The 20626-nt window shown below is 35.4% G+C and overlaps 1 protein-coding gene across 1 annotated transcript; it reads right to left on the reverse strand.

Moving 5' to 3' along the window:
• Positions 1-1894: 1894 nt before the first annotated feature.
• On the reverse strand, positions 1895-20387 carry PWP2 (PWP2 small subunit processome component). Its single transcript, XM_015814866.1, has 21 exons — positions 20346-20387; positions 18735-18847; positions 18155-18249; positions 17805-17904; positions 17278-17421; positions 15131-15266; positions 14179-14405; positions 12516-12659; positions 12265-12335; positions 11588-11724; positions 10142-10290; positions 9644-9791; positions 8779-8929; positions 7860-8040; positions 7005-7152; positions 6537-6645; positions 5666-5731; positions 5339-5557; positions 4823-4973; positions 4118-4192; positions 1895-3558 (listed from the first exon to the last, which is right to left on the reverse strand). The coding sequence occupies exons 1-21, from the start codon at positions 20361-20363 to the stop codon at positions 3402-3404; spliced, it is 2739 nt and encodes a 912-aa protein (XP_015670352.1). The 5' UTR covers positions 20364-20387; the 3' UTR covers positions 1895-3401.
• Between the last annotated feature and the right edge of the window lie 239 nt (positions 20388-20626).

Raw genomic sequence — 20626 nt, forward strand, 5'->3', positions numbered from 1 at the left:
TAAGATGGGTGGACTTCAACTCCCAGAATTCCCCAGCCAGCAAAGCTGGCTGGGGAATTCTGGGAGTTGAAGTCCACCCATCTTAAAGTTTCCAAGGTTGAAAAACACTGACTTAGGTCATGTCGTTGCCGAGAGGAGTAGCGTGATCTTTGGCGCTGTCCAGCCTCCGCAAAATGCAACGTAGCGGCTGTCCGATCAACCCCCCACAAATTCTTCGGTAGTGCCTTTCGGGGGACGGGGAAGGGAAGCAACACCCTCGGATAACCATTCTATACAATCCATTCTGGTGGTTTGTATAGCGAAACCAACCTGGTGGAATTGCCGATCCCTGCAGCTTTTGAGTCCTCCCAGTTGAAGGTCTTTAACACAGGAATGCACCTCTTTTGTGGATGATTATACCAGTTTGGGGCTGCATTGGTATCGACAATTTCAACTTCCTTCTGACATTTTTTGAAAGGGAAGCGCTATCTGCATCATAGTCTCGTCTTGTATTGGCCCGTTCAAAAGTTTCAGAACAGGAAGAAAAACCGAATTTAAGTAAGTTATTTGCTCGCCTCGCACAAGTGCCAAACTATGGGCTCTAAGTACTGTATCTAACCCAAGCATTTTCTCAAGCCACTTTGGAGGGGTCTTTATTATTTTCCCACTTCGATTATGGAAATGTTCAGTAAAAATATTTTGTTATGTTAGGATTAAGCAATATGACTTATCATTCCAAAATTTCATTTAATCCAAAAATCTGCAAAATAAGGTACGTTGGAATGAGGAAAAGAATACTGTACAAATAGTACCATTAGTAGCAAGGGATCAGTGTAGTGATCTAGATACAGCTTCCCATTTTTATGCACATAATTGTTGAAAAAGCAGTATGATTAGAACATGCTTTTACAAATGGCAGTTAAGCCAATGTTCATGTTATAGGAGTAAATATATATAATTACTAAGTCATGTACTTAAGTTCAACTATACCTTATTTTAAACTAAACTCTGGTTAACTATTTTGTGTAAATTTAATCAAGTATACATTTTGTGAAGCACTTTACCCTCCAGTTTTAATTTTTATGCTGCCTTTATTATATTTTATAAATAAGGCAGTGAATATAGCTAATACCCCTTCCTCATGTGTTCCCCACAACAGTGGCCCTGGGGGGTGGGTTGGGCTGAGTGAGAGTGAGTGACTGGACCAAAGCCATGCAGCCAGCTTTCATGCCTGAGATGGCCCTAGAACTCACAATCTTCAGGTCTCCAACCTATCACCTTAACAACTACACCAAACTTCTGATATTTGCCATCTCTTTCCAGAAAGTAAGCCACATTTTTCTTAACATTGGTTAAGGAACAGAAACAGTATTTTTTTATAGGGCCTCAAGGGACTTTAGAAAACTAATTTCTTTTATGAACAATCTAAGTTTTTACAGAATCCAAGAGCCTTCACCTCTTACTTTGATGCAGTAAAAACTATTCATTAAAATAAGTTGATTCTTTTTCTATTCAGCTGAGGATTTATAGTATCTGTATCTTTCCACCATATTGCACTAATTTCACTATTACTTAATACAGTACTGAAAAACAAGGTAAGGAAGCTGAGATGGAATAATTACTCCGATGAATCCGAATGGCATGGGCATCTAAAACCAAAATTGTAATTGTCTCAGAAAGAAATACAGTAGTTGTTTTTAGTGATTAGTTGTTTTTAGTGATTAGACTTATATTTTTATTCCCAGGGATACAGATATTTTCTTATCCAGCAAAATAATATAGTATTGTAAGATAGGAAATGCTGTTTGTTATTCCACCTCATGAAGCAAGTATTTTTGATGATGCCTGATTGGTCACATCTCCCAGTTTATCATTTTCAAATATTATTCAAATAAATATATTCTGTATTGAATGGTATTTTTCTGTTATAATTTTATTAGTAGTAGCAAACTACTTTTTTGAACAAAGGAGAACTCTAGGGAAAAAAATAAGCCAGGTACAATTCCAGGACAACAAATACAAATAACTTCATTTATTCTAGCCTCTAGTTCTAAAGCATTTCTACTGTTAAACCAATAGAATTTCTTTGTGATTTCTATTCAGGCTATAATATCAGAAAAAAGCATTTTTGGTACCCCACATACACAATTACATACCAACAACAGTGATTTCATAACATATGGAATCCAAACCCTTCCTCTGAAACTTTGAACAGACTTTCAATTATTTCAAATAAGAGCTTTTGGTGAGCCACTATGATGAACTGAATAGAACAGGACACACTGCAACGGAGAGTAATGCTCAAATGCAAGATTTGGGCTGCTAAAATCTTTTTGGAGTAAGGAGAGATCACAAAATTACCATATGTACTATGGACAGCTGGTTTTTTTTGTGAGCAGATGGCAGGAATTGTATTTTTGCAGTCAGCTTACAATTGGCTGGGAGTCATGGGATTCCATCATGCTTATTATAACTGCTAATGTCATCTATGCAAACTCTTTAAATTTGACCCAGGCTCATCTCTTAATCACATTTATTTTTGTTGTTGTTTAAAGATTGAAAACATTTAGACTGGCAATTTTATTGAAATCATTGGGCGAGTTTTTCTACAATCCTTTTAAAAAAAGCTTAATTACAAGTTTAAAGATTTTTAAGAAGAAAACATTGTGGCATTTACAGCAAAAAGATTCTTAATGTTAGTTTTAGAATTGTTTAAACCGATTAAGAGCTTAGATGGACTTGCTTTAAGACTTTGAAGTTAACTGAAAGGATCTTTTCTCATGGAAAATGTCTATGTTTGAAAACTGGGCACTAGAGGGCATCAGATGGTTACTTTAAAAAGAGATTTTTAATGAATGGGTGCAGGAAGCCTTCCAATGATTTACTTTTACAAAAGAATCAGAAGGTGTTAATAAAAAGGAACAAGTTATGTTGAATAAAACTGAAATTGATTTGCAGGTGGACTAAAAAATAACTTACAAGAAAGAAAACTTTGTTTGCAAAGAGTATAAATCTGAATCTATTCTGTTCATTCTTTTGGTCTTTGTGTCTCTTCCCATTCTTTCCCTATACACATATTTTATTGTATAGAAGTAATTTTACATAAAAGGTCATTTAGGTAATTTGTAAATCACCAACTCTGTGAGCATCAGACATGGGTAGGAACACTTATGATTCATGCAGTCTACAATGGAATTACAATGCCTGTCTAACTGCAAGAAAAAAACCATGGTTGGCATTTAGTGACCATAACTGTCTAGCTATTCAATTACTGAAAAAAGTGTACAAAAGACAAACTGCTTTCTCCCAGATGTATTATTTCACATTCAAATAATCTATAAAAAATAGGCCACTTCAAGGGCTATGAAGTTCTCAGTGAATACCACTGTTTAAATTTATACATGGAAAAAAGTGTCATATTTCTATAAATGTACAGATGATTCTTCCATAAAATCCTCATTACTGGAATCTTCCAAATTTTTCAAATCATTGTTTTCAGAATCTTCTGCTCTGCGTTTCATACCCCGTTGTTGGGAAATAGATAGAATGTATTTCATGTTGTAACAATTCCAATCACAACTGCGGAAAGAAAAGCCATCACCAAAATAAATCAAAAACAATGCTAAACATGCCTGCATATACAGTATAACAAATAATCAGAGGCAGTGAAATATATATGGTTCGAATATACACCATTCAATTATTCAACACATCATTCAATAGTCTGAAGCAATCTGGAAATCGTTGTATGATATTTGAGCTTCAATGTGTTATTTGCACATACAGTTTCTAATCAAATATACAACTTTTCTTTCAACGTAGTTACTTCCAGTTGCAAGGTATTCTAATATCGAATACTAGAGTAAATCAGACAAGCCTCTACTTCTTCCGCTGCCATTAGAATGTGTAGTTTATGTATGGACTGTTGTTCAATATAGTAATTTTGGGCTACCGAGAACAAAGGATGATTAAAGGCCCAAAGGAAAAAATCAGACAGAGCTGGCACTTACCCAGATTACAACCTGACATAAGTAATGGGAAAAAGGAAAACACATTTTTTAAAAAATAAAATAATCTTATGGTGCTGTTTTTTTATTTCTTCCCAATTACGTAAAACAGAATCAAACCAAATACTTACAGTTTAGAAAGATCTTCAAAATGTTTCTGAATGCTCTTCTGAAGAAACTGAACAATAGGCAGCAGTTTTTCTGACCTGCAAATGGTCAAAAATACAGACATTCTATAAATGAGGGCTGTGCAAAGCGTTTGAAAGAAGCATCAGTATAAAAACCTTGAAACATTAAAACAAAAATCCTTTGCAATATTTCTTTTTTTACCTGCATATAGATTTCAGAGTAGTGAAACTATGCCATACACACACATACAAACACAGCAAAAATGTCAAAGCCACAAAAATGTCAAAGAATGCAGTAGCTTCTTGGTGCCAATGCACATTTTTTTCAAGCCTTTACACAACCCTAGAAATAAGTCCTAGAAATGCTAAATATAAAAGCCCAAATGCTAATTTATATTTAATTTTCAAAGCATCAATCAGCTTGAAAAAGTATCTTACCAATAAAAAAGCTACTAGTTGCAACAGATATATAGACATACAGTATATATGTTGCAACTTTTCTTGGATATGGTAGTTGGAAGCATATCTGCTGCTTCTCTTGTGTTCCAGTCTTCAGTCAAATCACCATAAGCCAATGAAAAAAGAATGGACTTTCACTGACATTCTAACTACTGGCCTTCTGAGGGTAGATATAAATCTACTTTTAAAGTTATCAACTGATAATATGTATTCTCTCTCTTTGAACCATATTAAGCTGAGTTCACTAACCTTGTTTTTAACTTGCATCCATGCAGCATGAGCAACTTCTGAGTCCATATGAGATAGAATTCCAAGTGACGAGATTTCTCAAAGCAAGATGCTAAAAATTCTAGGACCTTTTCTATGTACAAGTCTGGAAGCGATGAGCAGACTACATCAACTGTTTTTTTACAACAAACAAGAGGATGTATTAGTTGACAATGAGTAAACATGTCAAAACAGTCCACTTGTCATGACTTGCGCAGAAGGAAAATGTCTGCATTTTTAGCAAAGAAAACTGAAGGCAAGGAAATGCTATACTGCATGACATAATTCCTTTTTTCAATTTCCCCTTTGTTGTGTGATATTTAATAATTAGAGAACTTCTACTCACTTAAAACATTCAAATTATTGGGGATATTATCTTTTTTCCTTCTCTTTAGTATACACACACACACACATCAAGTTTTGCTAACAACTTAGAAACTTAGGGAATCTTGTTTTCTGCAACCATCACATTAGGCCAGTAATAGTGGTCCAGCTTACTTTCATCATAGGGCACAGTTTCTAGAACCTCTTGAATCATTTTCTTCTCATTTAGTCGAAAAGCCATGACAATAGCCTTAGTGAACTCCTTTTGGTGCAATACTTTACGAATATTGCCAGGGGTGATGTCAATTTCTAAGTCAAATGGATCAAAGGTGAGACTAGAGTCCAACGAGTAGATAAGAAGACCTTCTGTAGTGGTTGCTGCCCAATTTCTTCCTGAAAGAGAAGCACTGTGACATTAGCTAAAATTATGGAGATGTGGGAGGGCAGGTGGACAGACAAAGAAATGAAGAACATTTTTCAAGTAATCCTCCAAAAACCCACCAGTAGGAGAGAAGCGGAGACACGTCACTCTTATTTCTGGTTTAAAATGCCGAGAACTCATATCACCTGAAAAGAAAAAAAACCTCAATAATTTCCTTGTACAAACCAGTGCTGACAGTAAACTGATTCTTTCTACAAAAGAAGTGTGCGGCAAGAGAAAGAACCACACAGATACATTTACATTTCTTTTCTTAAAAAAAAGGTATATCCCATCAAAGTCAAATTGTTGGACAGGGCGTTTCCTCCATCCTCCACCCCAGCCACCACCCCCACCCTGGGAAGTAAATGACTGTCCTTGTTCAACACATTAACCAGTACAAATGTTTATGTGATGCATACAGTTGTTACCCTCACAGCAATCATTTGGAACATTTACATTTGTCAGTTGCCAACTTTAGAAACCTTTAGCAAACATATTGGGATCATAGTATTTACTGATCAAGCCAATTTTGTCTTGTCATGAATTATTCCAAATTAATTAATGCAGGCAATGCAGGGAGTAGAAAACGGGGTGAGGTGAGAATTAGCGATACATATACATAGTAAGGGCAGCAGTAAAAACAATAATGGCTATTAAGTGCAAGACTTATTAAATCATTGTATTGGCTAAAAACGTAACAGATAATGAAAAAAATATTGCCGTAAAACACTTAATAAGTTGAAATATTTTCCAATGACTGTAACATGTGGCAATGCTTCTCATTCCTTGATAAAGACATTGGCTGATCTCCAAACTAAGATTTAATCATTTTGTCAAGTGAGAGGAAACAAAAGGACTTGTTTAAAACTTCACCCTTTTCATCAGGAAAATCTAAATAAATCTAATACACATGGTTTAAACTAGAGAACCTTTTTTAAAATTAACTAATACCTCTCTTAACTCCTGGAAGAGGAATGACAACGTCGTCATCATCCCCATTTCCCTCTTCTATTAATGCCATGCTCCCAAACTCAGTCATCTTCCTGCGGTCCAAATACTCCTGTAAAATAAAATATACGATAACATAGCCCATTTCAAATTCCAAATATGTTTCAGAATACTCTGCTTACAATGGGATGCTAAATCCTTTCTATTCCTCAATAGAACCATGAACTGTCTATGACTGATAAATTGATATAACATTACAAAGACAGAGCATTGATAAATAAAAATGTCTTAATAAAGAATGCTTTAGAGCAGACAATCAAGTCACAGACACAAATTTAAATTACTCAAGTCAAAGCATACATTCACCATTAATTTAAAAATAATCTGCGGTAAGACAAGTAGCAACAGTGACCATGCTTTTATTTCATAAACTTGCAAGATTTATCCCATGTCCAATGTACACATACTAACCTCCATTGCATCTAAGGAAAGATTGCAAGATATTTCAAACTTTTTAATGAGAATCTGTTCCTTCACATGATAAATACAAACATACTTTGACAGACCTCCTGCCAAAATGCATTGGCCATCAGCAGAATAGCATAGACTTGTAAAAGATCTGAAAAAAGAAGTTCAAATCAATAATCTGACATGTATCTCAAGCTCCGTATTACACAATTTATAGTCCCCACCTAAGCAGTTACTTTGAAATAATTGCAGTCTGAATCCTATATGATAGGGTTGGGAATTTTTTCAAGCATAATTTTATGTGATAACCCACATGTGCAGATATACTCAATTTAAATCTTACTCAAACTTGTGAGATTTGAAAATCTAAAGAGGTATTTGTAAAAAATTATCCCCATGTAAAATCCAAACAAGTTAAACACATTTCTGAAATGTTCACTTTATTTCTTATAATCTTTGTCGATTAAAAAGCTATAAAAAGGGCGCTGGGAGATCTAAGAAATGCATTCAAAGTTATGTTCCAAATAAAGCTTAGGTTGAACTAAATCTTCAAGATTCCTTCCAACCTTTACAGTCCATGATTCTACAAACCTGTTCAAAGGGTTCCACCATAAATTTTATAGATTCATATTTTCACTCTGGCTGGAAATTGAGTTCAATAAATATCTATAATTTTAGGATTCAAGTATTCAAAAGAAAACCATAGAAAGCATATGCAAAGCAAATCTCTGAGCTCCAATATGAAAATAAGCCTATAGTAATAAAATTCAAATATTCAGATGAAAAATTCCACCAATTATAATAGATACCCTCAGTTCAGAAAAAAAAAGATAAAAAGATGGTAAGTGTTCTACCCACTTGCCCTTAGCAGCTTGTTTGGCAGTTATTTTGTCCAGTTCCTTCCTCCCCATCTGAAGGTCATGTCGCCCCATAATCGATCCTGTTTGCATTGCATTTTCATGATCCCAGAAAGTGATTTGTCCATCCAAGGAAGCTACAACAAGCTCACTGCCATCCGGACGAAAAGCAACAGCAAGCACTGCAGCAAAGATCACGAGTGAAATCAAAGGCAAGCTTCATTTAAGATTCGTTCCATTCCATGCATTTTGATTGCATTACTTTTCATCCCTCAAAGAATTATCAGAGACCACTTGTTATATTTTAAATTTCCACAAGCATAGAGATTCCACATTTTATAAGGAATGGTCCCATTTCTTATACTGAAACCTATGTGCAACACTGGAAGCTTTAACATAGTCAATATAATTTCTCATCTGATTAATTGGACGTCTGTACAGCTATCCTGCCTGAGCAGGGGGTTGAATTAGATGACCTCCAAGGTCCCTTCCAACTTTATTATTATTATATCACCCAGATGATATTCAGAAAGGTAGTGAAAACATGGCTGTTCTCACAGGTGTTGGGACAGAGTGGTGGTTGGGTTCCCTATATGATATTTTATCATTATTCAGACTTTGCTTTCTGGGTGCTTAAACACTGTTTCTTGCTTTACATTGTTTTTACATTTTTAAATATACGCCAACCACAGTTATTTAGAATTAAGCAACTTCTAAAGCGTATTAAATAATAATTAAAAAAAACAGTAAAGCTCAATTCAGACTCATTAATAAAAATTGTATCTCATGGAAGCTTTTGTTGCAGTACCAGTGCTCTGGAGGTCTCCATGTGATTGGCTTCACTACACTAGGGAACCCCATAATTATTGCAAACGTCACCCAAACAAGGTATGTCAGTTATGACATTCCAACAGACTTACCATCGGAACTTAATGCCAGTGTTTCTTTGGTTCTCCAGCTATCCAGCATGTCCCACAATCTGACTGTCTTATCCCAAGAGGCACTTGCCAGAACACACTTCACTGGGTTAAAACACAGACTACTGATAGGTCCTTCATGGCCATCTAATACCTAATGAAAAAAAAGTATGTAACAATGAGAAATAATAATAATAATAAAAATCTTGAAATATATTTAGCAGTATTCAACCAAGAGGGACATTTTATGCGTATGTTTGTATTTTATTTTATGCACTTTTTTCTTTTGTTGCCTTTGTTTTGTTCCTTTTTCTTTGATTTTGTATTTTAACTGTGGAAATAAGTAAAAAAAATATAATTTAAAAAAAAAGGAAATTGTGATTTATTTGATCTATGCGCTACTGAAGAGCCCAGTCCAATCCTTACAACCATTGCATCACCCCTGCGGTCATGTGATCACGATTTGGGTGCTTGGCAACTGACAGTTGCAATGTCCTGCAGTCATTGGATGATGATTTATAACTTTCCTAGGAGGCTTCTGACAAGCAAAGTCAATGAGGGAAGCCCAATTTGCTTAACTATGACGTGATTCACTTAACAACTGTGTGATTCATTTAAAGACCATGATGGTTTGCTTAATAACTGTGGAAAATGGTTGCCAAATCGGGAATTCTTTTACTGTATCTGGTATTATTTTTTTTCACATAAATTATCTGCTTTAAAATTCATAGGAATTCAATGTTTGATTTTAATAATCACTTAAACTTGTACCAATATAGGATCTCATTTTTAAGGGCAACACTGGTAAGAATAACATTTTTTTCAAAATGGATTACTGCAAGCACCATAAAAAGTGTCTGTGTCTTACATCTAAAAGTCGTCCACTCTGCAGAGACCACACAAATACTTCAAAAGAATCCTGGGAACCAGCTGAAACAATTTCTCCACTGGAGTCCACAGCTAAGCAGGAAAACTGCGTTGGTCGCGGGGAAGTGAAAGTACGGAAATTGCGGTATCTATTGCAAAAGGCAAGAATAATGTATCAAACCAATTTTTAGTTAAAAACCCCTAAATGCTGGAAAACAGAAAATAATTACGTAAACTACTATTTGACTAGGATTTTCATTATGTTTCTACAACAACCTAGTCTTCTTCTATCATGGAGCATGATTTTTATAGGGGAGGCTTCCAAATTAGATTAACTAATACAATTAAATTAATTGACACAACTGCAGAAGAGAATACAGTGCAACTGATTTAATGGAAAATTGCACCTTCAGACTTTAATAAAGAATACACTAATTTTCTGATGTCTACCCCAAGATGGAACAAAATTAAAAGTAAGCAAGTAAAATAATAAGCTTACCTGTGAAGATCAAACGCCCGCACAGTTCCGTCAAAAGAAGCACTCAAAACAACATATCCTGAACTGGTAAATGTTACGGCAGATATGATGCTGGTATGCTCAGTAAAGGTGACAAAGCAGAAGCCACTGCTGGTATTCCATACTTTTACCTGAAATGGAACAAAAAGCTCTAAATCATCTTGACATAAATTAAACCCTTTCAGTAATTGATTAATGATTTGACTTGAAGAGTTTACTTTTGAAAGAATATTCCAATTCACTACCTTAATAATTACCCTGGCAGGGAGGTTAACCAGTCATTATTTTCAACAAAAAATATAGAATCATCTCTTCAAAAGCTGGTATGCCCATAAGTTTCATCTGCCGTTCATTTTTATCTTACCTTTTTCATATATAACTCAAGCCAAATAACAAATCAGATGTCATGCAACTCTCCTCCAACCAAATATTTATCTTTTAAAAAAGCAGACTCACTCTTGTAGACCCCAGCAGGATTAAACAAACATATAACACATATAACTTTCTAACCCTAAATATGTTGACAATTGAAAAAAACCATTCTATGCTATGCATATATGCATCAACTCATGGTAAGAACATAATTGTAACTGTAACTCAAAAGATAAAATTAGACCCTATCATTCCAATACTGAATTAGCAATAATAATAAATACCACAAAAATATTTTTAAGATTTAGTATTCCAAAATAATTTAATATATGCACATGCTAAATTACAATTTTAACATGCATGGTGAATTATGAAACTGCATACTTAATATTTCTGACAATTAACATGCAGATATATTTTTGTCATAGAGTCAGATTTATTTCTATATTATTTTATATGTTACTTAACCTTATCTACACTTAATAATATTTAGTACAATAACTGTTTGATTTCCTTAATAGGATTGTTTTGGTTTGTCAAGGATAATCTTATAGATCTTGACAACTATTGATTTGTCAAGGTTAATCTGACTAGTACTTGAATGGGATAACAAGATACAAGCTTGACTGGAAAATTGAAAAATATCTCTAAAGAAGGCAATGGGGAATCATTTCCATATTCTATTTTTAACAAAGTTAGTAAAAGAGTGCAACTAATAATGGAGAAAAATAATCTTGATGTTTATCTCTGTAACATAAGTGTTGAAAAAAATAGCCATTTTCTTCAATGCAAATTCAAATTACATTACTGATTGCCGGTTCTTAAACTGTCCTCTCATACGAATCAAATATTTCATGTATATATATATATTTTAAAAAATCCATTCCAAAGCAATTTCTGCACCTAAAACAATATTGTGATTTTAGGTAGTTTAATTGTGGAATGTTAATGTAATAGATTATCCTTCTAATATTGTTAACAAATCCTTTCTTGGTCTCCTTAAACTATATACTAAGACTTATTTTTAAAAATCAACATTTTAATCAACAGGCTTACTTTTCCATCATCCCCGCCAGTAACTAAGTACTGCCCGTCTGGTGAGTAAGCAAGTGATACCATGCTGTTAAAATGGCCTTGCTGTTTCAGCACGTAGGACTCACTTTGCCATTCCCAAACCAAGAGCTGTCCCAGACCTGTCAGTACAACAGAAAGGAAACGTGGTCAGTGGAGATCTCTGAATGTACCAGAAAGAGTCTAACCTTGGTCAAATGAAGAATGAACCACAAATATTTTCACTGCTCCTTCATTTTTGTGAATCATTCCTCATTGAGGAATTCATTAAGAGGGTTAGAAAGATTGAACAAGATGTATTTGATGAAGAGCAGATAAAAGAAGTGAAAGGCTTAAAAAACAAAAGGGAATGTTTGAAGCAGTGGAGAGACATCAAGTATACAAAAACCATTTGCAAGGACAGAAAGGCATGGAGAATTACAATTTTGTTATAAACTTACAGTAAATTAGCTACATTTCCTTTCCTTTTCTTTCTTATATTATGCCTTAATTTCTTTCTCTTACTACTTTCTCTGCTCTGTATACATGGCTTTATACTAAAAGAACATGGCATCCTGAATATGTATATAGGTATTTATGTACACATCAAAACATTATTTTAACAATACTACATAAACAGCTCCTCCTCCCCCCAAATTCCTTAGAATATCTTAGTTATGAACCTGCACATCCAAAGGCAATCCAGTCACCAGTACTGTTGATGGAAATAGATGCAATTCTCTGGTCTGAAATGCTGAACAAAACAAAGAAAAAATTAAATAGATCAAAATCATCTCTCTGTCTCTCTCTGTATATAAAATTAAATATATTATTTCAAGTTCTCTTCCCACTAAATAAAAGGTGTCTTTAAACAAAACAGATTTCTTTAATATTGTACATATCCTCAATCTTTGATATTAATATTAATATTAACCTTAAAGAATGGATGAGATTGAATTCTGGAAGTTCGTGAAGGTGAAAAATTCCAGAAGCAAATCCAGTGACCAACAGATGGATTTTCTTGTGATAAGCTGCAGCTGTTAGGGTGTTAAAATCTCCTTCTTTATTAAAAAAGTATCTGAACATATAAAGAATAAAAAAAAATATCAGATACATTTTTATGTAAGAACAAATCATCCAATTACCTTTCAAAAGAGTAGTTTAATAAATAGGAAAGGAAGCAGTAATGGTTGGTAATAAAATGCTGTTTTTATGTTAGCATATCAAGAAAAGCAAGAAAATAACATTAACAGTATGTTAATATTTGTCACATGTCACTAAAGATTGAACAATAATCATGAGTCTAAGTTAAAATGATGAGCCAAAAAGCTTCAAGTATTTGCTGTCTTAAATTTTAGCAGTCTGTCTGTTACAGCTATAATGACCTTTACTAAATTTAAATGTAAGTGCATATTGTCTTTTTTCCCTCATATCCATCACTTTAGTGGGTGGCATATTTGATTAAGATTTTAGACTATTTTATTCAACTATTAGTTGACTAAACTACAAGCACCTGCAGCATAGCAAGCTTTCATTACTGCTCCCAGTATATCTTTGCCTAAATGACTGGAGAGAATTCATAATATAATGGCATGCACTTTTCCATATTGCCAGAGGATAGTCAATTAATAGACTTTTCATTCTTTGCCATCCTTCCCAGTAATGTTTGCAGTTGAAATCCAAAACACCGGGGTGTGGGAGGATGTTACGTAATGCAAAAGCAATTGTTTGTCTTAAACAACTATAGCAGTGGTGGCGAACCTATGGCACGGGTGCCAGAGGCGGCACTCAGAGCCCTCTCTGTGGGCACGCAAATCGTCGCCCCAGTCCTGGGCCTTCAGCTGGGTTTTATAAAACCTTTCCGCTTTAGGCCTCCACCGCCATGTGCAAAAAAAAAAAAAAAAGGTTCAATCAATCAGTCAATTTCAACTTCTCGCGGGGGAAAAAAAGTTCTTGCAAAGTTGGAATTGATTGATTGAACTTTTTAGTCCCACCCAGTCTGCCGTTACCACTGCAGCCATGTCCACCCAATTGGCCACACTCACCCAATTGGCCACACCCAGCCAACGGGCCACACCCACCCGGCACTCGACAATGCGTAAGTGGGTTTTGGGTTGCAGTTTGGGCACTCAGTCTCTAAAAGGTTCACCATCACTGAACTATAGTCTAAGGAAACAACTTTAGCCTATACTTTTAAGATTTCTGCTTAAAAAAACTGATTGCAGTGCTGTGTTAACAATTCTTTCTGGTTCAGGTTTCTTGAAATTCAGTGAGCTGTACCTCGCATCTTATGTGCCACGCAGAACAACAATCTGATTACAGGCACAGCAACATTAGATTCTTTTACTCTTTGTCAGTTAACACTGAGATCAGCAATGACAATTTTGATATTTCTTAACAAAACCAGAGTTCTTGGGTCCTCATCAGTAGTATAGAAAGTCTTCAGTTTAGAAGGCTAACTATAACAACCTGTTTCAGTCACTTCCACCATGATTGCATTCATGTTAAAAGCATCCCAATGTCGAAGTTAACCATGTAATAAACCAGTTAGAAATTCAATAAATTCCTCTTATTTCTTTCATTAGAAACTCACTTACTTGGCAGCACATGAATATTTCACTTTCTTCTTGTGTTGTTTTTCATTTCCACTGGCTTTTCCATGAATCTCTTTGTCTCTTTGTGTTTCTATCAACTCTTCCTCTAAGTCTTTTGCTGACTCTTCCTGGTCAGTGGGATGGCTTTTGGGAGTTCTAGGTATCAGACCGCTTAGTTCTGTATCACACTGCCACACACACAAAGCCCCATCACGGCTGACGGTGTACAACTACAATAACAAAATATAATTATCAACTGGCAAAAAGGTCCGTTGAATAAAGGAACTGTGCAGGAATTCCAAATTCACAAAATGCTACTTCTAATGTACATGTATACTCTATTTTAGTGTGAGCATGTGGTGTATGAGAGAGAAACAAACTTCTTGAAATATTCGGCTGCATGACATCTGGATTTTATTTCTTCTTATGTAATTTATTTTGGACCAGTGCGTACAACTTCATAACAGAGAATCGGGCCCTGCAGCACTTCAGATTCAAAGGCAAAAAGTGGTTGGAGCACTTGGGGTGCGCTCATCTATCACCTGCCTGCAATTCCTTCAGCAACTGCAACTTCTTCCCGTGCTGCTCTCTGCAAAATCAATGTGATCCAGGGGGAAAACATTAAATGCAGGATGTGCTCATCTATATACTTAAAAACATCCTTTTGCTTTTGAATCTGAAATGCGGCACAGCCCTAATAGACAATTGGATATGTGCAATCATTACTTGTTTAAGTCCAAAATCTATAGTGCTAATTGTTTGTGGCTTTTCAGAACAGTATATCAACTTCCCTCATATTTAAAGTATTGCCCAACTCACTAATGCATTAAAATTGCAACTACACACACATAAACAAACACAGCTAAAAAAATATAGACCTCACAGGGACCAAATCAAATAAATACTAACCAACTACATTATTAACATAATGTAGAAAAATGTGAAAGGTACATACATCCAAGCTGTTTTCTTCAAAAAAACAGGCAACAATTGCATCTTTATGACCTCCGAGTGCATAATAAACCAGATTGACCCAGCGTTCAGCTCCAAACACCCATGTTGACATATCTTTGCTACCCACTGCAAAACATCTGAAAGAAAAAAAGGTACTTCATCATTATTCTCTAATGTCTATGATAATTTCATGGCTGTGGATAAGACAAATTACTCATGCCAGATAGCTATCTCCTAATAGCTTTATGCACTGAGAAAAATACTGATGGGTTCACATAAGTTAACCTCATTTAACAACTGTTCAGTTACAAGGGTGATGAAAAATTTGACGACCTTCACATCTTTGCAGGTCTGTAAAGCAGAGGAGAGCATAAGTAAAATGTGCTTAGCAACTAAAGCAAAGTTCTTCCTTCAGACCCTGGTATTTCTCCAGTTTCTCATACTCCTTCTTCCTGATGTTGCTGATATTTGGCATCGCTACATCTATCATCACTGCTGTCTTTTGGTCCTTGTCTACTATCACGATGTCTGGGTTGATTAGTACCTTCTTTTCTGTGTGGGTCTGGAAGTCCCAAAGTATCTTAGCTTTCTTGTCTCTATGATCTTCTGTGGGAGATCTTGCATCTGGACCTAGGAGGGTCTAGCCCAGGGTTAGGCAACCTTGGTTCTTTTATGACTTGTGGACTTCAACTCCCAGACTTCCTGAGTCAGCGTGTCTGACTTAGGAATTCTGGGAGTTGAAGTCCACAAGCCATAAAAGAGCCAAGGTTGCCTACCCCTGGTCTAGCCCATATTCTGTGTAGATGTTCCTGTATACAATGCCAGCTACTTGGTTGTGCCATTCAGTACATGTTGTTCCTGTCTGCATCTTACACCCTGCCACTGTTGGACTGTCTCTGAGGCCTCTCTGCATAGTCTTCACCTCAGATCATGTCTAGTCTGGTAGACCCTTGAGTCTTGGGAAACTGCTGCATCTATGAGCAACTGGTGTTTTGAGCTTTTGGTGTTGTTTCCAATACCTTTGTGAACTGTGCTCATGTACTGGCCTGTTTAGTCCAGTAGCCCACATATCAACAGATTGTCCTGGTCCTCTACATCTGACATCACCTTGTTAATCCAGGCAATGCCCAAACTGGTACAACTCTCCTAGTTTGTGTCACTCTCATATTTTTGAGGTAGGCAGATGAAGTGTTAGGTCTTTGACCAAATTAAGGTAGGTACCAGCTAGGATTTGATCTTCCACATCCAAGGCAGTGCTCTTAACCACTATGCCAGAGGTCCCCAACCTTTTGGGCACCAGGGACCGGTTCCGTGGAGAGAGGTTTCTCGGCGGACTGGAGAGTGCGTGGTTTTGTGTGCTGCCTGCATCCCATGGATGGGGCTTTGCTTGATTGCGTGGACCAATTGCTGGCATGCTGCGGCCCGGTACCGGTCCACGGACCAGAGGTTGGAGACCCCTGCACTACGCTATCCAGCCACTTATGTATATAAAAAAATGAATTACTGGAAAAAGTGTAAACATTTTTATGTTTGGAATACTGCAAAAACTTTAATTTGGAAAACAGATGAAGAAATGAACAAATTTATTATGTACAGATAATCCTCGACTTACAACTTACAATAGGGACAGGAATTTTGGTCGTCAAGTCAGTCATTATGTGAACAATCCCGAAGTTATAACCATTTTTATTGCAGTCATTAAGTGAATCACATGATCATTAAGCAAATCCAGCTTCCCAATTGATGTTACTTGTCGGAAACCAGCTGGAAAGGTTGCAAATTGTGATTACATGATCACAGAATGCTGCAAATGGACATAAACGTGTGCCAATTGCTACGTGCCCAAATTGCAATCACGTGACTTCTGGAGTGGTGCAACAGTTGTAACTTTAAGGGCAAGTTGTAAAACACTTTTTCCAAGGCCGTCATAACTTTGAAGTATTGTTAAACAAATGGTTGTAAGTCAAGAACTACCTGTATGTATAGATAAGAAAATATTCCTAAAATGCTTCAGCTTCTTTCTTTAAATTAATGGAATGATGGACATTAACTGTGTATTTTTAGTTTACAAATCATGAACTGAAACTAGGAGTCATTGACATTGATAGTAGGTATTTGGCTGTCTCCATAAACCAGACAAAAACCTACCTGGAATCATCAGTCCAGTCAATGCATGTTGTTTCATCATAAGCACCATAATACGTTTTGTCAAGAACAAATGCATTAAATTCTCTCTTTTTCCCTGGGGCATGGTACATCAGGGCAACTTTGTCTTTAGTAATCACAAATTTTCTGTTTTACAAAAATGAAAAATGAAAATAAATTATAGAAATAAAGAAATAAAGGTCATATTACATATTACAGCCAATTTAGTTAATAAATATTTTTGTAATTAAAATAAATAACATTAACATTATTTATGCTTCTGATGCAGATAAAATTCCTGATAATTTACAAGAACTACTAGTACATACACTCAAAAATAACATATAGATTGACTTGAGAATGATCCATTAAATCATTTTATCTTCAATTATATCTATTTTTCTTTAAACAAACTTATTTGCCTTAGTAATACTTTCATGAAGCTTATTTTACTTTATTGTTAATTGCTATTAATATTTCTATAAAAAGCAAAATAGTAAAATCAAATACTCAGATATAGTTGTTCATACTTTCCATTTGGAGAAAAGCAGACACTATGAACAGGTTTCTGAAAATGGAATCGATGAATAACAGATTTACTGATCAGACTGACAAGTAAAGCAGATCCCTCTGTAAGGAACAAAAAAAATATTTCAAATATTTTTACAAATATTAAAATAATAAAAACATTGTTTACATGTTACTTCTACTCATTTCGATTAGAAAAAATTAACTCACACAAAGAATTTTATTTTATCTGCAGTTCAACTGGCTATTTAAACAAAAAGTTTAAACATTATTTTTAATGAAAATATTATAATACTAACATTAGTAAATGGATTTACTGATCAAATTTTTTCTTAACATCTTAAACAATTACCTTCATCAACAAGTATAGCAAGATTTCCATCTGGAGACAGTCCCATACATGCTACATTGTATTGGGCAGCCAGTGGTAAAGTTTCCGATTTGTTACTGGAAGAACAGATGAATAATATATCAAAAACAACCAAAGTGGCAGTTAATACAGTAATTTTAATTATATATTTCTGCCAAATTTATAAATTAGATAAGGAAGCAACATTATCCAATATATTTGAAACAGAGTGGAAAACTAAATCCTCTACAACACTAACTTATCAAATTTATTTCGTAAATTTCTTCCACAAAACAATAGCTTCAAAGACAGATTGCAAAAGCAGTTTTAAACAGGCTATTGACTAAGCATACACTTAGAAGTCACAGTACAAGAGCCAGATATAATAGTTCAAATGTTGGGCTGGCACTTGAAAGACCCAGGTTCAAATCCACCCTCTGCTGTGGAAGCTATTGAGCTAATGTTCCATATTCTCAGTTCAAGCAACCCCCAGCTCTGTTTTTGTTCGGAAAAGTTGGAAGACAAACAATCATAATCATGCTTTGAGCTGAACAAACAGCATATAAATCAAATAAATGAATACTTTTTCAGGTCAAAGACTGTAATTCTGTTTCCCACTGGACTAATCAGAGAGTTTCCATCTGGAGTGAACTTCAAGTTTCCACATCGGTAGACTGTACCCAACAAGTTGGAAAACTAGAAAATAAAATTATACTTGCATTAATGCAACTTAAGCAGAAAATGAAATAAAGTACAAAAAGTGGTACAGTACTGTAACTCTTGACTACCCCTGCTCTACAGTTTGTTAAATTATGTTATCTAAAGCCATTTACAAATTACGTTTGAAATCATTGCTGCATCTAAACTGGGTAATGCAAATTTGAATAGGAATTAGAAATTGTGCATGATTTGTAACTAACTCATTGCCAAAATGTAGAGAAGTACACATAATGCATAAATAAATTCTATTAGGAGATGCTCTAACAATAATCAAGAGATCAACAGAAATCAACAAAAGGAAAAAGAATTATAAAGAAGTGACTTTCAATTTTGTTTTACAACAAGTATAAGTATAAATATAAAATAACTTGTTACTTTATGGTTACAGTATTGTTTACATTTTTTTCTATACTCCATTATTTTTATTTAATCTTAAAAACCATATGACTTCATTTTTTTCTATTTCGTACAATTGGGGGTTTGTACTCATTAAATTTAGACAATGTCCTAATTAAAGCTGTCAATTTAGTCATCTCAGTAAGTTCCATCACCTTCACTATCCACTATCCATTCCTCCATTACGGGTGGAAAGTCAAATCTTTCCATCTTGCACATATAATAGTTTTGCTTCAGTTATACATAAAACAAAGTTCCATCATTTTTGTTCCAGCTGCTTATCCATCAAGTGCCATTTCTATGTGCCCCAAATATTTCACTTGATCTTAAGATATAACATCAATATCTTTAATGAATCTTAATTTAAAGTTTTACAAAAACATAAAAATTAGCACACATCAATAAAAGTTAAAAAAGAAAAAAGTGCAAAAGAAAGGAAAAAAATAGAAAGAACGTTCCGATTTCATTTGCAGCAAGCATAAGTACAATTATAAATTCCTCTGATTACAAAAGAAATGTCCCTCTTTTCTATTACCCAGTTTAGATGCAGCACTGATTTCAAACGTAATTTGTAAATGGCTTTTAGATAACATAATTTAACAAACTGTAGAGCAGGGGTGGTCAACCTTGGCTCTTTTATGACTCGTGGACTTCAACTCCCAGAATTCCTGAGCCAGCTAAGCTGGCTCAGGAATTCTGGGAATTGAAGTCCACGAGTCATAAAAGAGCCAAGGTTGACTACCCCTGCTGTAGAGAATCTCTCAGCTGTTTTGGACTTCTAAAGAGAGACTTTGCAAGCAATCCAGCTGCACTGTTATCAAAATGTAAAGCTGATATTTATCAGGAACAAAGTGAACCCATGGAGTGCAAAATACATTGTCTACTCCTGGTTAAGAATAGAATGAGAGGAAACTGGGACGAACTGAGACTCATCTCAAGTGACGTTTTTCAAAGATAGCGATAATCCAACCTGCTCCACTTGTGAAACCTGGAAGCTGGAAAACCGGAGCCCACCCACACAAGAAAACTTGCAAATTCCCAAACCATCCCAGTGGGCAAAAGAGCCCCGTTTTCTCACCCGGTAGGCGAACTTCATCCCTGCAGCTGCGCTCGTCCCACTCCCAGCAGCAAAACGCTTCGCACGTGAAAGCGGCGAGGCAACCGGAAGACGTTCCTCGTTTCTTTTCCGGGTCAAAAAAAAAAGGGTTTCCATAGCAACCGGAGGCTTCTTTGTTTTAACCTTGTGCGGACGAGACGGCTTGAGCTGTAGACTCGAGCTCTGAAGCGGGAGAGGTTTTGTGTGTGTGCGTGTGTGTGTGTGTGTGTGTGTGTGTGTGTGTGTGTGTGTGTGTGTGTGTG

This window comes from Protobothrops mucrosquamatus, unplaced genomic scaffold (assembly GCF_001527695.2).
Source record: "Protobothrops mucrosquamatus isolate PMUCROS unplaced genomic scaffold, P.Mucros_1.0 scaffold288, whole genome shotgun sequence".
Taxonomy (NCBI): Eukaryota; Metazoa; Chordata; class Lepidosauria; order Squamata; family Viperidae; genus Protobothrops; species Protobothrops mucrosquamatus.

Coding starts and splice junctions, on each gene's coding strand:
- PWP2 (XM_015814866.1), bottom strand. Junction 14,406..15,130: donor TTGAAGAAAACAGCTTGGAT/GTATGTACCTTT, acceptor TTGTTATTGTAG/TTGTACACCGTCAGCCGTGA. Junction 11,725..12,264: donor GATTGCCTTTGGATGTGCAG/GTTCATAACTAA, acceptor TTGTACTGACAG/GTCTGGGACAGCTCTTGGTT.